The sequence below is a fragment of the Opisthocomus hoazin genome, chromosome 14 (assembly GCF_030867145.1).
Source record: "Opisthocomus hoazin isolate bOpiHoa1 chromosome 14, bOpiHoa1.hap1, whole genome shotgun sequence".
NCBI classification, from domain to species: Eukaryota; Metazoa; Chordata; class Aves; order Opisthocomiformes; family Opisthocomidae; genus Opisthocomus; species Opisthocomus hoazin.
The window spans coordinates 23,538,500-23,563,584 of NC_134427.1; the positions used below are offsets into that span (position 1 = coordinate 23,538,500).

Consider the following 25,085-nt stretch of genomic DNA (forward strand, 5'->3'; position numbering starts at 1 on the left):
TCCCACCCCAGCCACAGCAAGCAATCTCAGTAAGCAGGAAAGAACAGGAGCACCAGGGCTCCAAGGAGAGGTACAATCTGAATCCGACTCTCCACCTGGCTCATCAGGCACAAAACGAAACGTTAGCTCCTCCTTTAGCTACCACGAAAGGTTGGACTCGGTGGGATCTTGAAAGAAAGTCCCAGAGGTGCAGTCTCACGGGGAGATGACAACTGGAGACTTCCTAGGAAAACAGAGTCACGTAGAGCTTTCCAGTCTTGCAGAGCACCGATCGTCTGCTTTTTACCAGCAGGCCGCTGGCTGGGCATCACCCAACCCTGCAGACTTCTCTCCGGTGGCAGCTACGTGGGAAGGTGCCCTGCAGGTACCCAGCCTAGCAGCCATCACGGGTCACCAGCCTCTCAACTCTGCCCAGGTTTACTTTTGACGTTAAGTAATCTTAAAGGTGAAAAATGACTTCTGGCTTTGCTGGGACAGACCTGTTTTCCATCTTTGTAATAAGGAACTCGATACCTGAGAACAGCATGGAATTGCCGGAAGATTCACGCTAGAGGGACGGGATGCCATCCAGAGGGACCTGGGCAGGCTGGAGGGGTGGGCGCGGGTGAACCTCATGAGGTTCTACACGGCCAAGGGCAGGGTCCTGCCCCTGGGTCGGGGCAGTGCCCGGTGTCACCACAGGCTGGGGGTGAATGGACGGGGAGCAGCCCTGCCGAGAGGGACCTGGGGGTGCGGGGGGGTGAAAGACAGGACACCAGCCAGCAATGCGTGCTGGCAGCCCAGCCGTGCCCCGGGCTGCATCCCCAGCAGCGTGGGCGGAGGGCGAGGGGGGAGTCTGCCCCTCTGCCCCGCTGTGCTGAGACCCCCCGGGAGCCCTGCGTCCAGCTCTGGAGCCCTCAGCACAGGGCAGAGCTGGAGCTGCGGGAGCGGGGCCGGAGGAGGCCCCAGCAATGATGCGAGGGGTGGAACCCCTCTGCTGGGAGGAGAGGCTGGGAGAGCTGGGGCTGGGCAGCCTGGGGAGGAGAAGGGTCCGGAGAGACCTTATTACAGCATTTCAGTATATAACAGGCAGAGAGGAGACTGCATCACTAAATTCGTACTCCCCACAATGGCCTTTCAATGTACACAGGGGGCTTACAAGGAAGACAGAGAGAGACTCTGTACCAAGGCCTGAAGTGACGGGCGATGGTCTGAAACTGGGAGGGCAGGTTTAGACTGGACATAAGGAAGAAATGATTTATGATGAGGGCAGCGCGGCCCTGGCCCAGGCTGCCCAGAGGAGCTGTGGCTGCTCCCTCCCTGGCAGTGCCCAAGGCTGGGTTGGACGGGGCTGGGAGCACCCTGGGCTGGTGGAAGGGGTCCCTGCCCATGCAGGGGGTTGGACCTGGAAGGTCTTCAAATGTTCCTCACAGTCCAATTGCTCCTGCGATTCTGTGGTTCTATGCACAAGCAGTCTGGAAGACAAATCCTGTAAGCAGCCATATGAAAGTTTAACAGAAATAACCCAGCAGAACCAAACGGAACACTTCAGCACTTCTCTGCGTTGCAGACGAAGGTCAGTGCTCTCTACTACCACATCATGATGGTTAAGAAAGCAGAGCCCATACAGCTCTTCTACATGACCTCTTTCTCTACAAAAAAGAGGAACGATACATGTACAATCTCTTTCCAGAAAAGCAATTCCTCCTGTCTATAATTCATGCTCTTATCTCAGACCTGTCATTTATGCCTTTAAGCCTCTCTCCACAGATCTCATCTCCAGTCAGCTACTTGGTGCACTTTTTTCTCTTGGTTCATGTCACACATACACTGGAATATCAACGCGTCACCACTTCAATAAAGACTAACGCTGACATACACCACAAAATAAGGATAACGTGCACCACAAACATTCTGCTCTAACTCCCAAGAGTGCTGGATTAATCACCGTTTCACTAAAAACGACCCTGTAAGATCCCTCCTGCAGGAAAGCACATCGTGATCTGCTGCTTCCATTTGCGTGCCCTGGCCGAGACAATCCCACGTCTCTCCTCGAAACTACCACCCCTCGGAGGGTAACAGGTTTCTTTTCAGACACTCCTTTCAAGGTCCTGTGCAGCCTGCTGTAGGTGACCCTGCTTCAGCAGGAGGGTTGGACTAGATGACCCACAGTGGTCCCTTCCAACCCCTACTATTCTGTGATTCTGTGATCGCAGGCTCCGTCAAGAAAAGACGGCAGATTAACGCAGTCCAGACTAACCGCCCAGCCGAACGGTTTCAGAGGTGGTTCACGCAGCCCTGTTCTGCTCCCCACGGGGACACGGGCAGGAGGATCCGCGCGGGGCAGACACGGTGCCCAACGCTGCACGAGGAAACGGCGATGCCTTACTGAACCCCTCGGAGCTACCCCCAGTGCTGCTCTGTGAGCTTGGCGCTCTTGCAGAGTTGTAGCTGCCTAATGAAATCACTAAACTCACTTAATACTGTAAATGTACAATACAAATTTATTGGAAATGGAATATTTTAAGATATTTGTGTGAAGTTTCTTCTTCCCTATTCTGAGCACTGTCAGGAAAGCAGTGACGATGAAAGGCCCTTACTCCGGACGCGTCAGACTGTCGCACGTGGCACTGCCACGCTGCACAGAGGACTCCAGTACAGCCCAGCCTTCGAGTCCCTGGCAGAAGGCAGCGTAGCTGCCCGATGGACTGGCACGCTGCGGGGAAGCGGGTAAAGCACAGGTGCTCTCCAGCCTGGGGTTCTACTTTTAAGACAGACACCTGAATGCTGCAGGAGACAGATTCGAGGAGTAGCTGAACAGGATTTCAGCATCGTACTGAAAGAACAACTAAACAAGATGCTGGGGCTGAAAGCTGACCTTGCTCTTTATTTGCTGCTCTGCGGCTTGTTTATTGGAGTCCTTCCTCCTAGGACTAACCGAGCACTTCAGAACACACTTGTCTCTTCCCCCTGCCTTCACTGGGGTGGGTGCCACGAAGCGTCTCCAGCCTTCCAGCTCACCTGAGCCACGCAGACAGACACAGGCACAGCGGACGGCTGCGGGCTAGCACTGAGCTCACAGCCGGGAGCCAAAACACAGCCCGCCAGAGAACTACCGGGCAACACGGGGCCAGCACTGCTCCACGCGGTGCCTGCCCTCTCCCCCCACCTCAAGAGGGCACAGGGCTCTGGAAAGCCACGCGGTGAGGCCCAGCAGTCAGCAACCTTTGCCTTCCAAGAAAGGGCAGAGAAACAACGAAAAATGAAAATCCAAAGCTATCAGGCAGAGTAGCATTTCTCGCCCAAAGCCAGCTAACAGGCAGCGCGTGCAGACACAACCCGCTTGGCTGTGAACACAGCTGTCACGGGAACACTTCGACAGCAGGGCCGAACGCCCAGCTCCTCGCCAGTCCCTCAGCCACAGCCGCCATCGAACGCAGCCGGATTGACGTTCCCAGCACGGCTTTGCTGAACGCTGGCAACCCACCGGGCTGGAAACTTTCCCAAGTTTCTGCCGAGATGGTAAAGCAGCTGCTTTGCCTTATTTCTGACACGTAAATGACAAGATCAGCTCCAAACTGCTAGTGCTTCTGCAGTGAACAGAGAACACTTCCAAACACAGCAGTGTCTCCCTGGATTAGGATAAGAGGCACCTATTTTTCACAGCAGTTCTTTTCTGCGCTTCAGATCTGAGTCCTCCTACTTTGAAGAGGTCTTTATTGCCCATGGTAAAAACTGATTCAAGCTCCACTCTACTTTAAAAGCTTAATGAGCAAGAAAAATACAATTTCTTGCTCTTTCCTTCAAAACCGTTCGCACTGCTTTGAGCACTAGCCTTTCCAGTGAAGGGACACAGCAGCGAGACTCCAGGGGAGACGAGCTCTGACCGGGAGACCCACTCCAGGACAGACAGCTCTTCCATGTTCCCAGGAGCCCAGCACTCTCCTCCTGTCCCCCTCGGGCTGGACAACCATGGTGATGGGCTCCGCTGCTGAGCAACGTGACATCCCTGCTGCGCAGGTGACAGAAGGCAGCATGTCCTTCATCGGACTCCAGGGCAAACACCTCCCCAAACCACCTCTTTCCCAAGAGACAGCCTTTCTTTGTCTGAACTTTATATTTTGCCTGACATTGTGCCTGACCCCAGTAAGATTTGGTAAGATCAGACAAGGGACTGAGAACTGTTCTTCCCCCTGCAGGAAGGGCAGTTTGAGTGACATGCGTCTATCGACCCCACCCTTGTCACCGCCTTTAAATCCTGTACCTCACTAGCAATGTCGCTGCACAGGATAAATACACAACTATGAGAACGCTCTCCCGCAAGTTTTCCAGACTGCCCAGCTGCAGCGTTTTCCACCTCTCAAGTTTGTCAATAAAAACGTGATACAACAGACCTCTGATGATGCCTAGGGTTTGGTGGTTCAGTTTTGCTTTTTTCTTTTTTAACTTCTCTCTAGAAACCCCTCTTGCTTTAACATTAAAAACAGCAGAAAACAGACCAATAATTATTCTTATCTTCCATCGGCATACAGCAGTATTGCTACTAGTAACACAAATAGCAAGAGAAAATTTATTACCTGTAACACCAGAGACGACTGAGTCACTCCCATCTTACACTGTGAATTAAGGTGTTGTTATCCACACGAGCATTGTACAAACTTAAAAATCAATATCCTGACAAGAAAGAGACTGTGCTGGAGGATCTGACAATAAAAAAAGTTACCAACCTCTGCTTGTTTGCACCACACGCTGATGTTCTTACGCTGAGCTTTCGTGAAATGGTCCCAAGCCTTTTGTTTGGAGGCAGAATGGTACACGGCCACTATCTGCTCGACTGTAGTATCAAATCAGCAGTCAAATCAGGCCAGAATATCATCCAGAGAGGGCGAACAAGAGGAGTAAAGGAGTAAAAAAGTGGAATCAGGCAGGTGGTTTGGCTGACCTTTTCTCATAACACTGTACTGCGCTGAAGCTATGCTCAGGGAAGGGGCTCTGCGCCTGGAAAGAAACGCCTGGGCTTCACCAGACCCACGTCCAACGCTCACAGAGTAACGGGCAACTGGGAAAACGGCATCTGCTCTCCACTGGAAAAAGGCAGGCACACGTTGCGCTGAAAAATACTCACGCTGCGCAACGCTGCGCGCAAGTGTAACAAGCGCACCCGGGTAGCACTGGCTCTCTGAACCGGGCTGAGGAAGCACAACTGCGCGAGCTGGCACTTCGGGTGCTCTTCTGCCCGGCGGTGCAGCCCCAGAGAACAGTGCTGCAGCCTGAGCACGACGGCATCCCGCCCGCCCAGGCTGCGGAGGAGGGATCCTGCCATCAGCCACCAACGGCTTTGTTCCCGAGATCTAGCCCTTGTTTCGCTAGAAAGTCTGTGCCTCTCCCAGGATGAGAGCTCAGCCACCAGCAGAAAGCACTTCTACCTGGTTTGGGGCTTTTTTTTCCTTACACTTGTGCTGTAGTAGGCATAACCCTTACAAAATAAAATCAGGTCTCTGCTACTTAGATCAGCCTAAGAGTGGCAGAGCTATCAGTGGGTGCTTGCTAGAGCAGAGCTGCATGCTACTGTCTATCACTGCTTGCTCTGCAGTGCTTACTGCATTTCCCTCTGGACCGTGGGCCCATATTTTTTAACGTGAACAGAATTTAAAAAAAAATTATTAACAAGTCAATTATCAAATGAGTAACAGTCAAAATTACTGAAAATCAAACCAAAGTTAAGAATGCTAACCTAGCCAAGGGCTCAAGGAGACCTAGTACAATTGTGGAGAAGGTACTCAAAGCTACTCTTGAGAAAAAAGTTTAAAAAACTATTCAGACTTACTAAAGAAAGGATGAGTAAGAGGCAATGAATGGTTTGAGGAATAATATAGCCCATGCCTCTTCCTTGCTTTCATGGTTTAATGAAGTGCTGGGATTTGAAATGCTGTTCTGCAAGAGGCTTTCAGCTGTGCCTGAGAACAGGGTGTCGGGAACACTCTGCCGCATCCTACCTTTGGCGAATAAATCCTGCACACTTCGCTGAGGCACCACATTACCAGCAACTTACCTTGTCTGTGCACACAAGTGGAGTTGAAAAGATGACAGAACTACTAATAGATGATGATTAGAAGAGGAAAAAAAAATAAGAATTCAATCTCTGCTCCCCCCAGATGTGGACTCTTACTCCAGTATAAAGTACCACAAGAGACTTTCGCCAAGCTAACGATCTATGCTTACAAATTAGCTGTAGCTGCACAGAAGCGATTGAGATTTCTTTTCCTGGAGCCCCTTCAGCGTGGCCTCTCCAGACTGTAGAAACTAAGCATCTTCCCTACGACAGACAGCCAGCGTTCAGCGCAGAAACACTACTCACACTGCACCAGAATCCCTGAGAGCGCTAGTTTGAATTTCTCTTTAGCTTCTTCCATCTCTTTCTCGTGAGCCGCCTTCTCGTTCACCAGTCTGCGAATGTGGCTGTTGGCCGACTGGATCATGGAGTAGAAGTTGTTGGCGGTCCTCCTGTTCACCTCTCCGCGTTCTATCCAGGTCAGCAGGGTCTGGATGGCTTCCAAGAACTTTGTGTCATCTGCAGGAAGAAGGGACACCTTTACAGCACAGAAGTACAGGGTCGCCCGCGTGGCTTTCAGGTCCTTTGCTGAACCGCTCCCTTCCAAAGGCGAGCTTACTCCAGGCAGCTCACCACCCCTCTGGAAAGCACGCTATTCTCTGCGTACACGGCTCTGCAAAGGCAAGCCTAACATCAAGCTGATGGAGCACACCACCTGCCGAGGTGCCGCAGTAGGGCCAGCTGCTAGAAACCCACTGGAAAACTTCATATGCCTGTTCAGAGGTACTCCTTCATGAAAGAGAACATCCTCCAGCTCCAAAACAATCAGGCCACACATGGGTCTTAGGCTTCAAAGCAAGTCTTAGGACTTGCACTAGTCCTTTTAACATGAGCAGACAATGGTTTGGAACAAACCGTTGTACTCCTGTATTGGTTTGTTTCTACAAAAAGACAAACAATTCTGAAAAAGAGAGGGCTGGAAAAGCTGCTGTGTGCAGGCGGAGGGCTCAGCCGGAACGCTCTGCCAGGTGTGGGTGGCACCACCATCTCCGTTCAGCAAGTCAGCCGCTGGAGAGGACAGATCTCCGTCCCAGCATCTGCAGTGCAGGGCGGCCGCGGCCCGCAGGACCACGTACCTTTCAGTTTCTCGGCGACAACGCTGCACTCGTGGTCGGAGTAGTGGACGACAGGAGGTGGGGAGGGCGGGCGGAAGCGCTCCTCTTCCAGCCGCCGGCGATGGCGTTCCTCCCTCGCCAGCATCCGCTGCTTGCACTCCCACTCGTACAGGTCATCCCGAGCCTGGGCAAAGTCCACGTGCAGCCGCCCCGTGTCCTTCTTGTCGGTGCTGGAGCCCAGCCGGATGCGGTAGCCTGGCAGCGACGACAACAGCGTTCAGAGAGGACAGGCGACTTCCCCTAGGCTCCGACCACCCACCGGTGCCCGTCTCTCCTTCCCACAGAGCCAGAAAGCCCCCGAACGCCAGAGTTGACTGAACAGTTCAGTGCACAGAGAGTGATGCTGGAAAAGGAAGCATTTCATGTGTTTAAGCAGAAATGCAACAGCAGCAGCAAACGAGGTGAACTGACCCCACATTAGAGAAATCTTCCAACTGCACCAAAGCCTCTCATTATAACTGTAAAGAACTCACTATATCTCTGTCCCAGAATGTTCAGCTGCCATCGGAGACAGAAATGCACCTACCAGAAAGATAAAGTGCCTTGTCCACCATGAACTCCTCGGCAAAGCGGATATGACAGAAATTCTTCTTGCTCTTCCGGATAGCTATGACTTCCCCGCATTGTTCAAACACTTCCATGATGATCTGCTCGGTCCCGTTCTCCGGCAGCCCTCCGACAAACACCGTCTTACAGCCCGGGGGCCTCTCTCTCGTTGCTGGAGGGGGAAGATCTGAGGAGAGCAAGAGAGAAAGCAGATCAGGTTAGATTTTGGTTTGTCAGCGCACGTTCCTTTTGCCTGCCCACCTCTCCCGAGACACAACCAAACCTTCCTGGCTCCCTTCCAACGCACACCCAGCTACGCTGCGCGGCTGCACCAAGCACCAGATCCACAGCACTGCTACACGAGAATACACACATTTACCAGCCTGCTCCCAAACCAAAGATCTCGGGAGTCGGAAGCCCTCCAAACACCCTCCCTAGCCCAGGAACAGGCTCACTGAGCTCCTGCCGCAGAACACGAGCAGCTTTATCATGGGAGGTGCTACACAAGCACAGCTTAAAGGACCGTCTCAATGTAAAGAATACGCAGCAAACGTATACAGAGGATCCTAAAGGGCAAAAAGCTACACAGCAGTCTGTAAAGGGCACAAAAGTATTAACATTAAGGGAAGGTCATGAACCGATGGCTACACCTTCTAGGCAGACCCGAAAAACCACTCTCAGCATGGCTAGAAGAAACCAGGGAGGAACACAGACCTCGAAAGCAGCGCCTACCCAATCGAAAAAAATAACAGAACAACCCAAAACTGTTCTGAGGACAGTGAGAGAGGTTTTCTTCTAGGGATGGTGAAGAGATAAATAATCAGAGGACTGCCAGTGTTTTATTCAGAACGCTGGGCAGGAGAGCACCACAGACCCACTGCTGGGAGCCCGTCGGGCTTGGGTGCCATCTGCTGGCACCTTCTTACGGATCACGTATGGACACGCGGTTACAAACATCTCCTGCAACCTCTCTTATCTTCCCCCGTCTGTGACATCTCTCAGTTTTACATTTGAGGATTTATCATTAATGCTTTACGGGGTAGAACGCTTCCCACCCTCTGCCTGTCTGGCAGCAAGCACAGCTCACAGCATCTCACTTGTTCTCCAAAGGTAACAAGCCAAGCAAAGCCCTCTTTGCAGGCAGAGCTCTGGCCAGGAGCACACGGAGGTCTCCGAAACACCAAGACCGGAGCGGTGATTGCTGCCAAACTGCATGCTTGTCAGATAGTGACACGCTCCAGGCTACAGCCTGGCTGGCTGCTGGAATAAAAATATTGGTCAGTCTTAAGTTGAAGCAAATCACATCTACATTTTGTTGGCTATTTCAGCCCCCTCCTCTTTCCCTGCACAAGCCCAGCCACCTGACAGGTAACGATGTTTTTCCCCCTCCTCCGGTTTTTATAATAAAAGTGAGGAGCAAGGGTCAGTCGGCTAGTTTGAAGTGGATCCTTGTTTCTTGCTATAACCTAATGAGCCCCGACCATCTGTTTCTTAAAATTTTCTTATTTCCAACTGCCTCTGTGCTCCTTCCATCACACCCTGCAAAACGCCAAGCAAGGACTCAGCATGGACCATGCTGGCTGGCCCAGTCCCCTTACCTCCAAGAGCTCGCTGTCTCTGAAGCCTTAGCTAACACATGCAAGACTCACACCATGAAGATTCAAGTTCAAATTCCCAGGGGCTGGAATGCTTTCTTCCCCAGTCCTTACCAACCCGACAACTGAAAAGGCTGTTTACGGAATGGCAAACACTCAGTGACAGGAACAGGCTCTTCCTATTGCTCCGTCACCTGCTGGTCAGCATCCAGTCCACGGCGACTCGCCCCAGAGCTGCTACCTCCACGCAACGGCGTGGCTCTTCTCTTGCATACACTTTCATACACACACACATTCCCACACAGACAGGCAGAAACAGGACAAAACATCAATAGACAGTTACGTGGGTTCGGTGGGAAGAGAGTGCAGCTTTTGCAGTGAATGATCTCCTTCACAGCAGGCATGTCCGGAGGGATGGGAGGTGGGACTATCCCCAAGCCTGGCATCATGGGGTTGATGGGAGGGATTCCAGTCATCACCCCGAGAGCAGGATCAAAATCTAAGTGAGGGAGAGATGTCAGGTAGTGGCTTGGACCCATACAGTAACTGTTTATTCAGACAGCAGATGCAGCACTCTCCCCACTTGTGCCAGTGAAAAGCAGCCGAACAAACAGCAAGAGAGGGAACTTCGTAACACAACTCACCAGAACTTTAGATTTGTGCCCTTAGAACAAGTTTTTAAAAACTGTTTCGATGTTGATTGCCTCAGCCAAATAGGTTTTTCTCTGTTCATATAAACTAATTCCTTTCCCACTCTGTAGACACCACCTCCTATCTAGCATCAAAACCTTCCCCAGTAAGTATTATACTATCCACATAAAGACATCTGCGGCATGTGGAAACAGTGTAAAACCTAACCCAGTCCGACCCATTAAGTAGTTTGGTAGCGCAGAGAGCTTGTGACCCAGGTTTAAGGGCATCACCTTGCAAACTAGACAAGTGTACCAGCTTCAGCAGCTAAGAACACGCCAGAATAATCCTGGGTAAAGCGCACAGAAGCGTTTAAGGTTGCATGCCTTACCCTGCTTAACTTGTTTCTAGGCTTTAGTTAGCACTCTGTATCTAGGTAGCCTTTCACTTTGATTTTGCTCTTAGATTTGCTTCCAATACCAAAGAAAAACTAAACACATTCTCATTTCCTCTGAAATCTGTTTTAAAACACTGGTCTCTAAACAGATCGCATCCAGGCATTAATGCGTTTCAGACACAGCTTATTAATTTTCTTTTGTACGCAGCAGGCATTTATCTAACGCAGCTGACACAGGTTCTTCCCAAAGCCACGTCTGAAAGCAAAGGTGGGCCGAGGCCGGGTCAGCGGACGCACCGGGCAGGAGGGGCTGTCCCGTCATCCCCATGGGAGCCATCCCGAGGTTGTTCATCGCCGTGGTCCAGGCCGCCGGGTCGGACATTGGCAAGCCCATCGGAATGGCGTCGAGGCTCAGATTTATGCCACCATCTGCCGAGAGGATAAAAAGCGATTAAGGGCTTAGGGCAGATCTTCACTCTTCCGCAGGGCAGACCTCGCCCAGCAAGGCTCTGCAGTGTCGGCACCCAAAACCAGGTTTGAACCCAACAAACAGGAAAGAGCCAAAGGAACAAAACCCAGTTCTGCCCCCCTCGAGCAGACGGCATTCTGCAGAAGCAGGGTCTACGAAAGCACTGCCTTCCAAGAGCATCTAATCAATTACGGTTTATCCACTACAGTCAAAAGCTGCAAGAGTCGTCAAAGAGCAATGATTAAAGGTAGGGGGTACACCTTGATTCCTCCCAAGAGACTCACGAACAAAGGACAAACATTCTGCAGGTAAGAACTGTCATATCTGCACTGGATTTGACAGAGATGGCCAGTCTGTCCCCGCAGAGAGCACCTCCACTGCCGCTTGAAGACACTTCTCCACGCCAAAAGGGGAAACGAAGCAAGGAGCAGCGCCAGGCTGCTGACAGCACAGTACCAGTGCTATTTATCCAGCTCCAGCAGAACTATCTGCCTATCCAGGTGGAACCATTAACATTATACAAACATGTGGCTTCGTTAAGCATTCGAATCTTCTTCAGGGATTTAGCTGGGTCAGCCGTGCCTTTAGCTGGTTATTTCCATGTACCACCAAGACGTGCTTGTTCTTTTTGTTAGCACAGGTTTTAACTAGAGGGGCCCAACTGCAAAAGAATCTGATTTCATAAAGGAAAAAAAAAAAATACTTAGAACAATGTTAACTCTGCGCAGGAAAAAAGAGCAAACAACCACAAAAAAAAAAAATATCACAGAATCACAGAATAGTAGGGGTTGGAAGGGACCACTGTGGGTCATCTAGTCCAACCCTCCTGCTGAAGCAGGGTCACCCAGAGCAGGCTGCACAGCACCGCGTCCAGGCGGCTCCTGAATATCTCCAGAGAAGGAGACTCCACAGCCTCCCTGGGCAGCCTGGGCCAGGGCTCCGTCACCCTCAGAGGGAAGAAGTTCTTCCTCGGGTTCAGACGGAACTTCCTGTGCCTCAGTTTGTGCCCATTGCCCCTTGTCCTGTCACTGGGCACCACTGGAAAGAGCTTGGCCCCATCCTCCTGACACCCACCCTTCAGATATTTGTAAGCATTTCTAAGGTCCCCTCTCAGCCTTCTCTTCTCCAGGCTGAACAAGCCCAGTTCCCTCAACCTCTCCTCGTAGGGGAGATGTTCCAGTCCCTCACACAAACTTCTTTTCTTGTGGAAAAACACAGCAGGACTCCTCCTATTCGAAAAAGCCAACAGCCAGCACACTCTGCTGCTGAGGAGACAGAGCTCGAGACAGCCCCCCCACCAGAGCAGGGACAGCAAACCTGGCACCAGCAGTCAGCAGCTGCCTTGCATCCCATCTCCCCGCTGAAGCTGTCACAAAATGAATGCTCACTTGGAAAAGGTCTGGCTTCAACAACAGTGTTGATGTTCTCCCCTCCGCCCCTCTCTGTTACCGACAGAAGCTGTACAAAAAGCTTCCCAGCTCCAAGCGGAAACTCAGCAGAGCTGATGTTCTCCCATCCCGTACCACCCGGGACAGCCCAGTGCACAGGCTCCCGAAGCTCTCCTGAAGCTCTCCAGAACACAGCAGCAGGAGGAAATGTACTGACCACTTCTCTCACCCTGTGACCAAATTAGAATTTCCACTTCCCACCCCGTTCCACCCCTCCTCTCTTCTTGGCCTCAGAGAGGGGACAAGAGAGGAGTTCATCACCTTCCTGAGATGCCACCTCTAGGCCCCGGGTGAGCAGCCTCCCTCCACACTGACCCACCTCCTGCTCACCACCCACCCACCCCATGCATCACCTGGGCCACCTCCAGAGCCCTCATCTCCCACGCTTAACCCAAACAAAGCGCTGCCAAGGTCAAACACCCACCCCTGGCTTCGCCGTTCCCTCGCGCCGCTGCCAGCCCCACCACCCTTCGCAGCACAGTCCCCCGTCTGTACGTTAGCCAAGCTCTATGCACGGGCCCAAAGCCCACAGGGGAGTTGCCCTACGTACAAAACCCCACCTGCAGACCTCTTCTGTCCTCATCTGACAGATCTTACTGACTGGGGGAAAGCAGAACATCCTTTGAAACAGCTCAGACCTGACGCTCAGCAGACCCGGTCAAGTCAAACGTGAATTAGAGCAACCAGAACAGAACATCTCACACCCCCAAGACAGGAACATTCAGGTCTCTAGCTGTCTGGAGTAGCAGCTGGTCACCGGGGGGTACCTGGAGCATCTCCTGGTAGTTTAGGGCTATGCGTGGGCAACCACTAATTGTAGCTGTGCTGAAGTGAGGAGGGGGGAGGTAGATCCTCTCCCACAGATATTTTGGAGTGTAAATGAGGGAGCAGGTGACCTCCCACATCCTTGTTGTCTGAACACCTATACGGAGCACACTACTGTCATGCTAAGGTGCAAAGTTGCCTCGTAGATGTGGCACTTCAGGATATGGTTTAGTAGGAATGGTGGTGTTGGGTGGATGGTTGGACTCGATGATCTTAGAGGTCTTTTCCAACCTATGATTCTATGATTCTATGGTTTTTGGAATAAGACTGACGATTCCAGGTTCTTAGCAATGCCTTGCAATACAGTTAGACAGACGGCAACACAGTGGGCAGGGTCACAGCACACCACAGCCTGCGAGTGAAGCAAATCGGTGCTTAATTGCAGTATTTGTTGCAGCAGTAATACTATGATGAACTCAAAGGACCACTCTACCTTGTGTTTTATGATGACAACATGCTCACCCACTGCTTTTTAAGTGGCAAAAACATGCACGAGAACACCCCTTTTGCCTCAACATAAGAACACTAACAAATTCATTCCTTTCAGACTTGTATAAATCTCTGATCCTCAGCATCAGCTGCTTAAAGGGGGCTTGTAAGAAAGGTGGAGCCAGACTTTTTAGTAGGGCTTGTTGCAATAGCACAAGGGGCAACGATTTTAAACTAAAAGGTAGATTTAGACTGGATATAGGGAAGAAATTTTTTACACCAACGGCAGTGAAACCCCTTGCACAGGTTGCCTAGAGGTGGTAGATGCTCCATCCCCAGAAACATTCCAGGCCAGGCTGCACAGGGCTCTGAACGACCTGATCGAGTTGAAGATGTCCCCGCTCACTGCAGGGCACGGGACTAGCTGGCCTTGAATGGTCCCTTTCCACCCAAACCAGTCTGTGATTCTACAGTCTCCCTCAGCCGTGTTTCAAACCATCTGCTCTCGTGACCTGTGGCCCATTTCTCCTGAAAAAAAACAATCTGTCCCTGCTTTGTAACCCCTTTGTTTCAGGAGATCCAAGACAAGCTTGGACTTTAGTTATCACCATTTGTCTGTCAACGTGAGAGCACGCACCAGGTCAGGCACGAAGAGAGAGAAGCAGAGGATACCAAAGCAGAGAAATGGGATTACCGAGCTGTCCACCTTCAGCAGCTGGGTTTGGTCCACGGCTACGCGGACGCCCTCTCCACGGCCAGCCACCGACCTGCCACTCGGCTCACCTGGAGGAATGTTTGCTCTCTTCCTCTTCTTGCCTGGATCACTTCCATTCTCGGCTGGGCTTTCCGACCCCCGCGGGCCAGCAGCGCTGCCCACCTGCAGAGATTTGCTGCTGCTGGCAGGATCAAAGGACAGATGGCTTAAACCTAAAAGAGAAAAATACACTCAGAGACTTTCTTTTAGTTGGCTTGCGATGCTTCAGGGTGACAGTGAGAAGAGAAATGCCCGGTCCCGGGTACCAGCAACCCTTCAGGCCCCCGGAGGAATCGTGCCTCCTGTTTACCGTCCCCAGCTACGCCCGATCTGAACGCTCCTCTGATACCACTGTAAAATACTGCTCACAAACATTAATCCCAACACCCGCATAAATCAAACCATTTGATACTGTAAGCCAGGAGTGCATCTCCTCTGCGGTATTTCGTGTTTGGAAACTCAGAGGCCAGAACTTTTTTCTATTTCTTCCAATCCAGGACACATTTTTAACAGTTACTTAAGCTTCACCCGATTTGTCACCAGTTGTGATCTCGCCTGGAATTATTTACTAGCAAAAAAATCAAGGCATGTCTTAGATGGTCTTCAAAAATGTAAGGTGCTATTGCAATTTTTATTTAAGGAGCTTGGCCAGCAGTTGCCCCCCTTCGTAGCTGAGGAAGGGTGCTCTGCAACGCGCATCCCCGAGGAGTGGAGCTCACCCCAGGCAGCTGGACCACACTCCTCCTCAGTCAAGTGACGGATCCACTACAGAGTCCAGGCAAACTCCTTCAGCCTCAGGGCTCAAGCTCCCTCTCCCCCACCCCGCAGCAGAGGAATGGGCTTTCCTTTTCACTAGCTGCATTTCTGCCAAGGTACGCCTGTGCTCCCGGGGCGGGGGGAATCAGCAGAGCCACCCGAGTACCAGAGACGGCACCTACGCCGTCGCGACGCACTGACGGGCCAAGGCGCTCGTGCCAAACCTTCCTCTAGACACACAGCAGCATTGCGATTTCTATTCTAGAGGATTCCTCTTCCAAGAACCGGTTAACAAATATGGTTGCTGTGTACAGCTGTAAATAGAGAAGAGACTGGATACAGGGAGCCTGAAGGGGCTCTTCTGAGCTGCTGAAAGGTGAGAACGCAAGAAGCGGCCAAAAAAATAAGTACGATTCGGCTGGCAACAACAATAGTCACGCCCGGCTACGCAAGATGCCTACAATGCTGTTTCTTAAATACCCCAAAGTCAAAATATCACCGAGGTCAGGAGGGCTCAGGAAAACAAATCTCAGATGCGGCAGGTTAAAAATAGAGAGCGGCCGCGTGCAGCAAAGAAACCGGGAGAACAGAAACAGAGCAATGCAGGATTTGCCTCTATTGTTATCCAGCTGATGGAAAACACACCGTGAAGCTCGAAAGCACCTTCTCCCACGCCCGAGCGGAGGGAAGGATGCAGCCAAGCAGCGATCCAGCCGGGCACTCGTACCGCCAGGCCTGAAATGGATGGGTGCCCTGCTCCGGCTGGAGACGACACGCCAGAGCCACCCAGCACTAACCGACACCTGCGCGTTAACGCACACCGCTCGCTGTCTGACGCACGGAAGAGCAAAGGCTCCTGCTCCAATTATTTCATCACCACTTGGAGCTCGGACGCTTGACTGCGCTCTGCGGCACAGGAGGAGCGCTCCGATGCTGCGTCTGCTCTGCTGACCGTGCCGGGGAGGGAGGCAGCCATCTCCCGCAGGGCTGAGCTAACAAGGAGCAAAAGCTACCTGTGCCCTTTGCAAAAATGACTTCATTAACGTATTTTCACAGAATCACAGAATCACAGAATAGTAGGGGTTGGAAGGGACCTCTGTGGGTCATCTAGTCCAACCCCCCCGCCGAAGCAGGGTCACCTACAGCAGGCTGCACAGGACCTTGTCCAGGCGGGTCTTGAATATCTCCAGAGAAGGAGACTCCACAACCTCCCTGGGCAGCCTGGGCCAGTGCTCCGTCACCCTCAGAGGGAAGAAGTTCCTCCTCATGTTCAGACGGAACTTCCTGTGCCTCAGTTTGTGCCCATTACCCCTTGTCCTGTCACTGGGCACCACTGAAAAGAGCTTGGCCCCATCCTCCTGACACCCACCCTGCAGATATTTGTAGGCATTTATAAGGTCCCCTCGCAGCCTTCTCTTCTTCAGGCTGAACAAGCCCAGTTCCCGCAACCTCTCCTCGTAGGGGAGATGCTCCAGTCCCCTCACCATCCTTGTAGCCCTCCGCTGGACTCTCTCCAGCAGCTCTTCATCCTTCTTGAACTGGGGAGCCCAGAACTGGACACAGTACTCCAGATGAGGCCTCACCAGGGCAGTGTAGAGGGGAAGGAGAACCTCCCTTGTCCTGCTGGCCACACTCTTCTTGATGCACCCCAGGATCCCATTGGCCTTCTTGGCAGCCAGGGCACACTTTTTTTGGAAAAGAAAGCATTCCTTAGCTACAGGTGAAAGACTGGGGTCTACAGGAAGCCAAGGAAGTTCTCGCAGCAGCACCCCAAACCCTAAGAAAGCACCAGAACCAGCCGAGCAGCTCAGGCCGGGCAGAAGGGAGCCAGCCCTGCTCCGAGCCGCCCAGCTCCCCCGACACCCTGCCAGCCCCAGAGACCTCCTGCGACCCAGTTCTGCCCACGCCCCGGCCAGAAATCAGTGCAGCTCCTGGGAGGTGGAGAGCGTTCTGCCGGGATTAGTACACGTAAGCTGCTCACAGAAGGCTCCAACCCGAACCTGACGGACGGAGGAAGGAGCAGAAACAGACCCACAAACGCTCTCCAGTCTCCAGCATCACGTCCCATGCCCTGACTACCCGCCGCCAACGAAGCACCCCATGGCTGCAGACCAGCAGGCAACTGGTCAGGGAGCAGCTGCGAGCCGGCAATGCCTCTGCTGCCTTCAGCACACAGATAAACAGGAGGAGACCTAGAAAAGGAGGAGAAGCGACCACGGTGATGGAGAACTGAACAGGAATTAATAAGTACTTGTTTCTCTTCTTGCCTCATATTATTTCCATCTGAAAACATCCAGCACCTCAGGTTCTGGCACTAAACGCTGTCCCAAAGGCAGCTGCCTGAAGAGCAATTAAAAAAGGAAAGCAAGGTATGTCCCCAGAGCCCACCAAGCCCCGTGAACAGCCCAGGAGCGCAGCTCAGTAATCACAAGCACGCCCGTTATCTCCTGCACCAAAAGGTCAACCTGTTCATGACAGCTTGCTTCCAGAGGAGAGGGGAGGCTGGTGCCACCGCAAGTGAACACCCTTGCAGGGGCACAGGCACTCGACCGCTGCCTTGGTGGCCGGACAGACGCTGTCCCGGAGCTCCCGGGGTCCTTCTCGAGGTCAGGGGGTGAGCAGCAGAAGGCCAGGCCTGCAGCACAGCCTCTGCCAGGCACTACACATCATTAGGAAGAGATCACAGAATAGTAGGGATTGGAAGGGACCTCTGTGGGTCATCTAGTCCAACCCTCCTGCTGAAGCAGGGTCACCCAGAGCAGGCTGCACAGGACCTTGTCCAGGCGGGGCTGGAATATCTCCAGAGAAGGAGACTCCACAGCCTCCCTGGGCAGCCTGGGCCAGGGCTCCGTCACCCTCAGAGGGAAGAAGTTCTTCCTCGTGTTCAGACGGAACTTCCTGTGCCTCAGTTTGTGCCCATTGCCCCTTGTCCTGTCGCTGGGCACCACTGGAAAGAGCTTGGCCCCATCCTCCTGACACCCACCCTTCAGATATTTATAAGCATTTATTAGGTCCCCTCGCAGCCTTCTCTTCTTCAGGCTGGAGTAAAGGAAGTCTCAAGGGAAGGAAGGAAGAGATGGAGTAAGGAATCACAGAATCACAGAATAGTAGGGGTTGGAAGGGACCTCTGTGGGTCATCTAGTCCAACCCCCCCGCCGAAGCAGGGTCACCTACAGCAGGCTGCACAGGACCTTGTCCAGGCGGGTCTTGAATATCTCCAGAGAAGGAGACTCCACAACCTCCCTGGGCAGCCTGTTCCAGTGCTCCGTCACCCTCAGAGAGAAGAAGTTCCTCCTCATGTTCAGACGGAACTTCCTGTGCCTCAGTTTGTGCCCGTTGCCCCTTGTCCTGTCACTGGGCACCACTGAAAAGAGCTTGGCCCCATCCTCCTGACCCCCACCCTTCAGATATTTGTAGGCATTTATAAGGTCCCCTCGCAGCCTTCTCTTCTCCAGGCTGAACAAGCCCAGCTCCCTCAGCCTCTCCTCGTAGGAGAGATGCTCCAGTCCCCTCACCATCCTTGTAGCCCTCCGCTGGACTCTCTCCAGTAGCTCTTCATCCTTCTTGAACTGGGGAGCCCAGAACTGGACACAGTACTCCAGATGAGGCCTCACCAGGGCAGTGTAGAGGGGAAGGAGAACCTCCCTTGTCCTGCTGCCCACGCTCCTCTTGATGCACCCCAGGATCCCATTGGCCTTCTTGGCACCCAGGGCACGCTGCTGGCTCATGGTTAACCTGTCGTCCACCAGGACACCCAGGTCCCTCTCCGCAGAGCTGCTCTCCAGCAGGTCCACCCCAAGCCTGTACTGGTGCATGAGGTTGTTCCTCCCCAGGTGCAGGACCCTGCACTTGCCCTTGTTGAACCTCATCAGGTTCCTCTCTGCCCAGCTTTCCAGCCTATCCAGGTCACGCTGAATGGCAGCACAGCCTTCTGGTGTATCTACCACACCTCCCAGTTTGGTGTCATCAGCAAACTTGCTGAGGGTACATTCTAACTCTTCATCCAGGTCGTTGATGAAGAAGTTAAACAAGACTGGGCCCAGTACTGACCCCTGAGGGACACCACTTGTCACCAGCCTCCAACTAGACTCAGCGCCGCTGATGACAACCCTCTGAGTTCTGCCATTCAGCCAGTTCTCTATCCACTTCACCGACCACTCATCCAGCCCACACTTCCTCAGCTTCCCCGGGAGGATATCATGGGAGACTGTGTTGAAAGCCTTGCTGAAGTCAAGGTAGATAACATCCACAGCTCTCCCTTCGTCTACCCAGCCAGTCATGTCATCGTAGAAAGCTATCAGATTGGTCAGGCATGATTTCCCCTTGGTGAATCCATGCTGACTACTCCTGATAACCTTCTTTTCTTCCACTTGCTTCATGATGGCCTCCAGGATAAGCTGCTCCATCACCTTTCCCGGGATGGAGGTGAGGCTGACCGGCCTGTAGTTCCCTGGGTCCTCCTTCTTGCCCTTTTTGAAGATTGGAGTGACATTGGCCTTTCTCCAGTCCTCGGGCACCTCTCCTGTCCTCCAGGACCTCTCAAAGATGATGGAGAGTGGCTCAGCAATGACATCCGCCAGCTCCCTCAGCACTCGTGGGTGCATTCCATCGGGGCCCATGGATTTGTGGACATCCAGATCACTTAAGCGATCCCTCACACAGTCCTCCTCGACCAAGGGAAAGTCGTCCTCTCTGTAGGCTTCCTCTCTTACCTCCGGGGCCTGGGATTCCTGAGGGCCAGTCTTAGCACTGAAGACTGAAGCAAAGAAGGCATTCAGTAGCTCTGCCTTCTCCGCATCCTCCGTCACCAGGACACCTGCCTCATTCAGCAGCGGCCCCACGTTGTCCCTAGCCTTCCTTTTGCTGCTGATGTAGTTGAAGAAGCCCTTCTTGTTGTTTTTGACATCCCTTGCCAGCTTCAATTCCAGGTGAGCCTTGGCCTTCCTCGTCGCATCCCTGCATGCTCTCACTACGTTTCTGTACTCTTCCCAAGTGGCCTGTCCCTCTTTCCACATGCCATGCACCTTTCTCTTCTGCCTGATCTCCGCTAGAAGCTCCTTGTTTAACCATGCAGGTCTCCTGCCTCCTTTGCTAAATTTCTTTCTCAGGGGGATGCATTGCTCCTGTGCATGGAAGAAGTGTTGTTTAAAAAGCGACCAGCACTCATGGACCCCCCTGCCTTCGAGAGCCCTGGCCCACGGGATTCCTCCCAGTAGCTCCTTGAAGAGGCCAAAGTCAGCCCTCCTGAGGTCCAGGGTTTTGATCCTGCTTATCGCCCTGCTTCCTCCACGCAGGATCCTGAACTCGACCATTTCATGGTCACTGCAGCTGAGTCTACCTCCAACCTTCACGTCCTCCACCAGTCCCTCCTTGTTTGTTAACATGAGGTCCAGCAGCGCGCCTTTCCTTGTTGGTTCCTCCACCACTTGCATCAGAAAGTTATCATCGATGCTCTGTAGGAACCTCCTGGATTGCACCTGCCTAGCTGTATGGTCTTCCCAGCTGATGTCAGGGTGGTTGAAGTCCCCCATGAGAACCAGAGCCTGTGACTGTGAGGCTGCTTGCAGCTGCCTGTAGAAGGAAATCTCAGATCGGCCCCGCAGGCTCTCCCCTCTCTGCTGATCCTCACCCTCCGTCTCACCGCTGCTCCGCAGCATGGGGCGAGCGTGCAGCGCTGGCACCAGCTCCCAGCACCACACCGAGCACGCAGGGGCTGCTGCGCGGGCCCGAGGCCACAGCAGAGCCTGGAAACCACTCTCCCAAGGGGGTCCTGCATGGTCTGAAACGGGACAGGGATGAAGCTCGTCACTTGCAAGAGGATGAGGAGGGTACGAGTTGCAACCCAAAAAGGAAGACAGAGCCTTTAGCTCACCCCGTGTTACCTGCCGATGTCCTGGGTGAGCAGCGGGCCAGGAGTCGCTGGGTGCCCACCCACCAAGGGGACTCTTCCCAAGGAAAAGTCACACCAGCAAAGGCTGCAGTGAAGTACGAGCCAGCTCTTCGTTTGGACCTGCACAAACCAAAGCAGCCACACACGGTTTTAATCTGATGTCACTTAATTCAAAGCCAACCTTCTTTGCCAGCAAGAAAAGGCCTTCTGCAGAGTTAAAATTGCTAGGTTATGTGATTAAAGCTCATCTGCATACGCAGAAAGGAGCAGAGAGAGACAGCGATGGGTGGGGGAACCCGAGCAGTACCCGACTCAACTCCCAGGCCGCGCACAGGAGCGCAGTCAGTCCGTTAAAGCCCATACCCACGAGCCCCGAGGAGCACAAGGGCAGGGGGGAAGCCAAATTACAGACGTGCTGGAGGGACACCCTGCTGGGGCCTCTCGCAGGGCTGTCCCAGGAGAGCCCCAGCAGCCAGGCACCAAACCCACCACGATGACTCAAAGCCAAAGCACCTTTCAGACCTGCACACCAGATGGCTGGGCCATGTTCAGAAGGACCTGAAGGAGGAACCTCCGCACCTTCGAGGCAGCTCGCTCTCTTCACACAACACAGAGGGAGCCTCGATAACCACCTTTTGAGCAGCTAGACTTGAAGTCTCACGTCTTAACACTACCTCAAAAGGTGATACCATTTTGGACATACTCCGTGGTGCTGCCCAAACACAGCCCTAAGCTGAGAATGCCATCTTTAGGAGAGGGGCTCCTCCTCCAGCTTGGACATCCAAGCATACGGACTCTAAACTGTGCCAAAGCCAATCCTCTACTCCATAAAAATAAACACTGTCCAAAAATAGGCAGCAGTCTGTAATGCACCTCATGTCCTGCTGAATTACTGGGACTGGCGCTTGTGGCCCTTCCAGCTCCCACCATCACGTCTCACAGTCTCAGCCCGCACCTTCAGCGGCTTTTCCCCACGTGCAAGGGGGTACCAAGGTCTGCGAGGAGAGGGCTGTTCTCAGCAGTCTCACAGCTCTGAGGGCCTCGACAAAAAGTGTGTCCCCTGTCACACACTAAATTACACCATGCACGTGCCAACGCTTCCTCCCCACGCTACAGCCCCAGGTTTCACCGTCACTCTTCCTCCTTACGCTCCTCAGAGAAGCTGGGGGAGGGTGGGTTGTTGCTGTTTTTAAACAAAGTGAACTGAGGAAAGTATTTTCCTATCAGATTTTTGGGGGTCACCACTGAGCAGCTGTGGTGTCCGGACACAACGTGTGTTCGGTCAGGGTCATGCTCTCCTGAACGCTGCAAGATGACACCAGGATGAACCCTGCAAGTCGGGCCGACGCTTCCAAGTTCTCTAATTTTGGAGGAAAACAAAGACCCGGAGCTCTGCAGTTACGTGGCTGGCTGCTCTTCCAGATGACAGCTTACGAAGATGACTTTTAATTTGCTACTTAATAGGCAGCAAATATAAAGAATGCCAAACAGGGACAATCCAGTGCGAGATCAACAACTACCTGAAGGATGGGGATGCGTTCAGCTCAGCATTACTTCAACAAATGCCTTTCTACCTACCAACATGCCTGCACAAGACACGGGCAAACCCCAACAAAAGCATCATAAGGACAACCAGAGACACTGCCCGGAGAAGGACAGTGGACCTGCTCCAGCCACCTCATGGATATCCCACTTCCAAAACCTTCATTATCTCTGGGCTCTCCATTAAACGTAATCAGAGCTGCTCTCTAGCAGATGCAACACATGATCCCCAGGCGTGAATGCAGCAACATTTTTTGTGCTGGTACAAATTCACGATGTCAGATTAACGCTCCAAGGTGACCACGCACCGAGCATGATTAATGCACCAGCACCAGGAATCCGGATCCAGGGTCACCGTCCCACCAAGCCACGGCTCGGGTCATCCATTTTGAGAGACGACGCCAAGACCCGCGCAGAGGCCAGAGTTAAAACCCTCGGTTTGTTCCCACCGGAGGGTTTGGCTTCAACCTCCAGCCACGTAACAAGAGTTGTGTCTTACTGAGCAACCCCAAAACAGCCACACCCATACCGTGAAAGGACGAGAGTATGAATGAAACAAAAATCTATTCTGTTGCTCTCAGATCTCCAGCATAAGCTATGAACTTTCCTTGAGCCTTTTTCCCAGCCCACACCTCACAGGCCAACAACGGACTTCGCCAGTGCGGAGGCAGCAAGGATTCCTTCCCGCGATTCCCTACATTAGGAGGTCAGATTTAAAGAGCTAAAACGCGACTGCTTCAAATCAAGCCTTCTGTCCAAAAACACTACCAAACTGCGTGAGGAAAGGAGGAAAGCTGGCAGCCCTACTGCAAAACTTCATTCCAATTTACAGCTTTTCTCTTACGAGCCAATTATTTCTCAACACAAGAGCTGGTTTGGAGCTCCTCTTCTCATTTGATACGCTCCTCCACAGTGCCTAAACCTCTCTGAAAGGCAGAAACAGGGCTTTCTTGGTTTGAAAGCGAACCCTCTGCATTTACAACCTCATTACGGCATGCAGCGCACAGGCTACCAGCGCTCTGGAAGAGAAGCCCGCTATTGTCCTTACACAGCCTCAGACTAGAACGCCACAAGTCAGAAATATTCAGAAGTTACAGAAAATGGAAGTTGATGAGACTTTGAACTGCAACATATTTTTCTTGCAGGCGCAGGCTGGAAACTGAGTAGCTCCTTCACGAGCCATTTAAAAAAAAAAAAAAAAAAAGAAAGTATTTTCTGGGTAGTGTTGTCTAGAAACAGCGCTAGAGAGGATCCAGATTTTCTTAGTCCCACCCACACGAGAGACCCTGGCAGCTCCTCCAGCAAGGACTGCCAGGAGCCCGAGACCCAGTTCCACAGCACTGCGCTCCGTTTCGCTCCAGGCTGTGGTCTCCTGGGCCCCCCAAGGTGGGACGAGCTACCGTTCACGGGTACCTTACGGCACACTCACCACAGAGAATCCAAACACCTCGGGAAAGCTTTGCTCTCTCTGTCCCCCAAGGAGAAGAAAGAGCAAGTGACCCTCGAAAGGGAAGGGCAGTACTGAGGAGCAGGCAGCAGAAGCAGTGCACGCAGGGGGCACCTTCCCTGCTGCTCTCTTGCGCCATGGAGCTTGCTCCAAGAACGAAACCAAGCCAGAGAGAAGATCTCCAACACACTTCACCGGAAGAAGCTCCTCGTTATGTGAGATTTGCCACCCTACAACTGGCAAACGCCACGGGCAGCAGCCGCCTTCAGAACAGATCGCCTCCCTTCCGCCGTTCCAGCCGACTGCCGTTCAGCTTCAGCTCCAACCACATCCCACCGGACACCGCGAACACGCGCGGAGGAAAGCTGAAGCTGCAGAAAAGCTTCTCTCCTGGGCACAGAGCAGGATAAAAGCTGGCAGAATCAGCCAGGACGACCGTGAGGCATGGGCACAAGCACTCCTCCTTCACGCCAACCTTGACACAGCATCCTGGGCTCTTCTGAGGGGGTCTGCTCGGGAGGGGAGGAACCACCAGCACAGGAGCAGGCCTCGGGGTCTCGCTCAGTTTCACCGCGGCGCTGCGGAGAGCCCACCATGAACAGCACAAATCAGCACATTTCTGCACTTGCAGTGCAGTTCTACGCAGAAACTAAGGGAAGAGGAGGAGAAAAATCAGGTTTTTCAGTGAGTGTCAGGCCGGTAGCAGCATTTCTCGAGAGCCATACGTGGCACGGGCGCTAGCCTGCCCTCCACCTCCAAGCACAGCCAGTACGTACCTCCAGGGATTGTCAGAAGAGTGAGTTTTTAGGAGCAGGATACCAGGAGCCACCATAACACAGTGACTAAAAATTTTTTAAAAAACAACTTAGACTCCAAGATTCCTCACTAGAAAAATGAGTCAGGGTAAAAGAGTGAAGGTGCTCAAAGCCGAGCAGGAAACGATCCTCAGCAAGCCCTCGCGTGGCAGGGTGCTGTCGGTGGTCTTCACCTCTGGAAGCAGATGCTGGGCTGTGTCTCCGGGAAGACGCGCAGCTTCCTGTGGCCAGTTCTGGGCTCCCCACTTCAAGAAAGAGAAGGAGCTACTGGAGAGAGTTCAGCGGAGGGCTACGAGGATGAGGAGGGGACAGGAGCATCTCTCCTACAAGGAGAGG

General features: G+C 52.9%; 1 protein-coding gene across 3 annotated transcripts in view; it reads right to left on the reverse strand.

Annotated features, from left to right (window-relative positions):
• ENOX2 (ecto-NOX disulfide-thiol exchanger 2) overlaps positions 1-25,085 on the reverse strand; it is a 43,284-nt gene that overhangs the window by 12,147 nt on the left and 6,052 nt on the right. For all 3 annotated transcript variants that reach the window (XM_075435879.1, XM_075435881.1, XM_075435880.1), the window contains exons 2-8: positions 14,329-14,472; positions 10,672-10,803; positions 9,691-9,846; positions 7,733-7,939; positions 7,168-7,401; positions 6,338-6,550; positions 4,707-4,813 (exon numbers count right to left, since the gene is read on the reverse strand). In XM_075435879.1, coding sequence (XP_075291994.1) covers positions 4,707-4,813; positions 6,338-6,550; positions 7,168-7,401; positions 7,733-7,939; positions 9,691-9,846; positions 10,672-10,803; positions 14,329-14,472 — 1,193 coding nt within the window. The remainder of the gene's footprint in view (positions 1-4,706; positions 4,814-6,337; positions 6,551-7,167; positions 7,402-7,732; positions 7,940-9,690; positions 9,847-10,671; positions 10,804-14,328; positions 14,473-25,085) is intronic.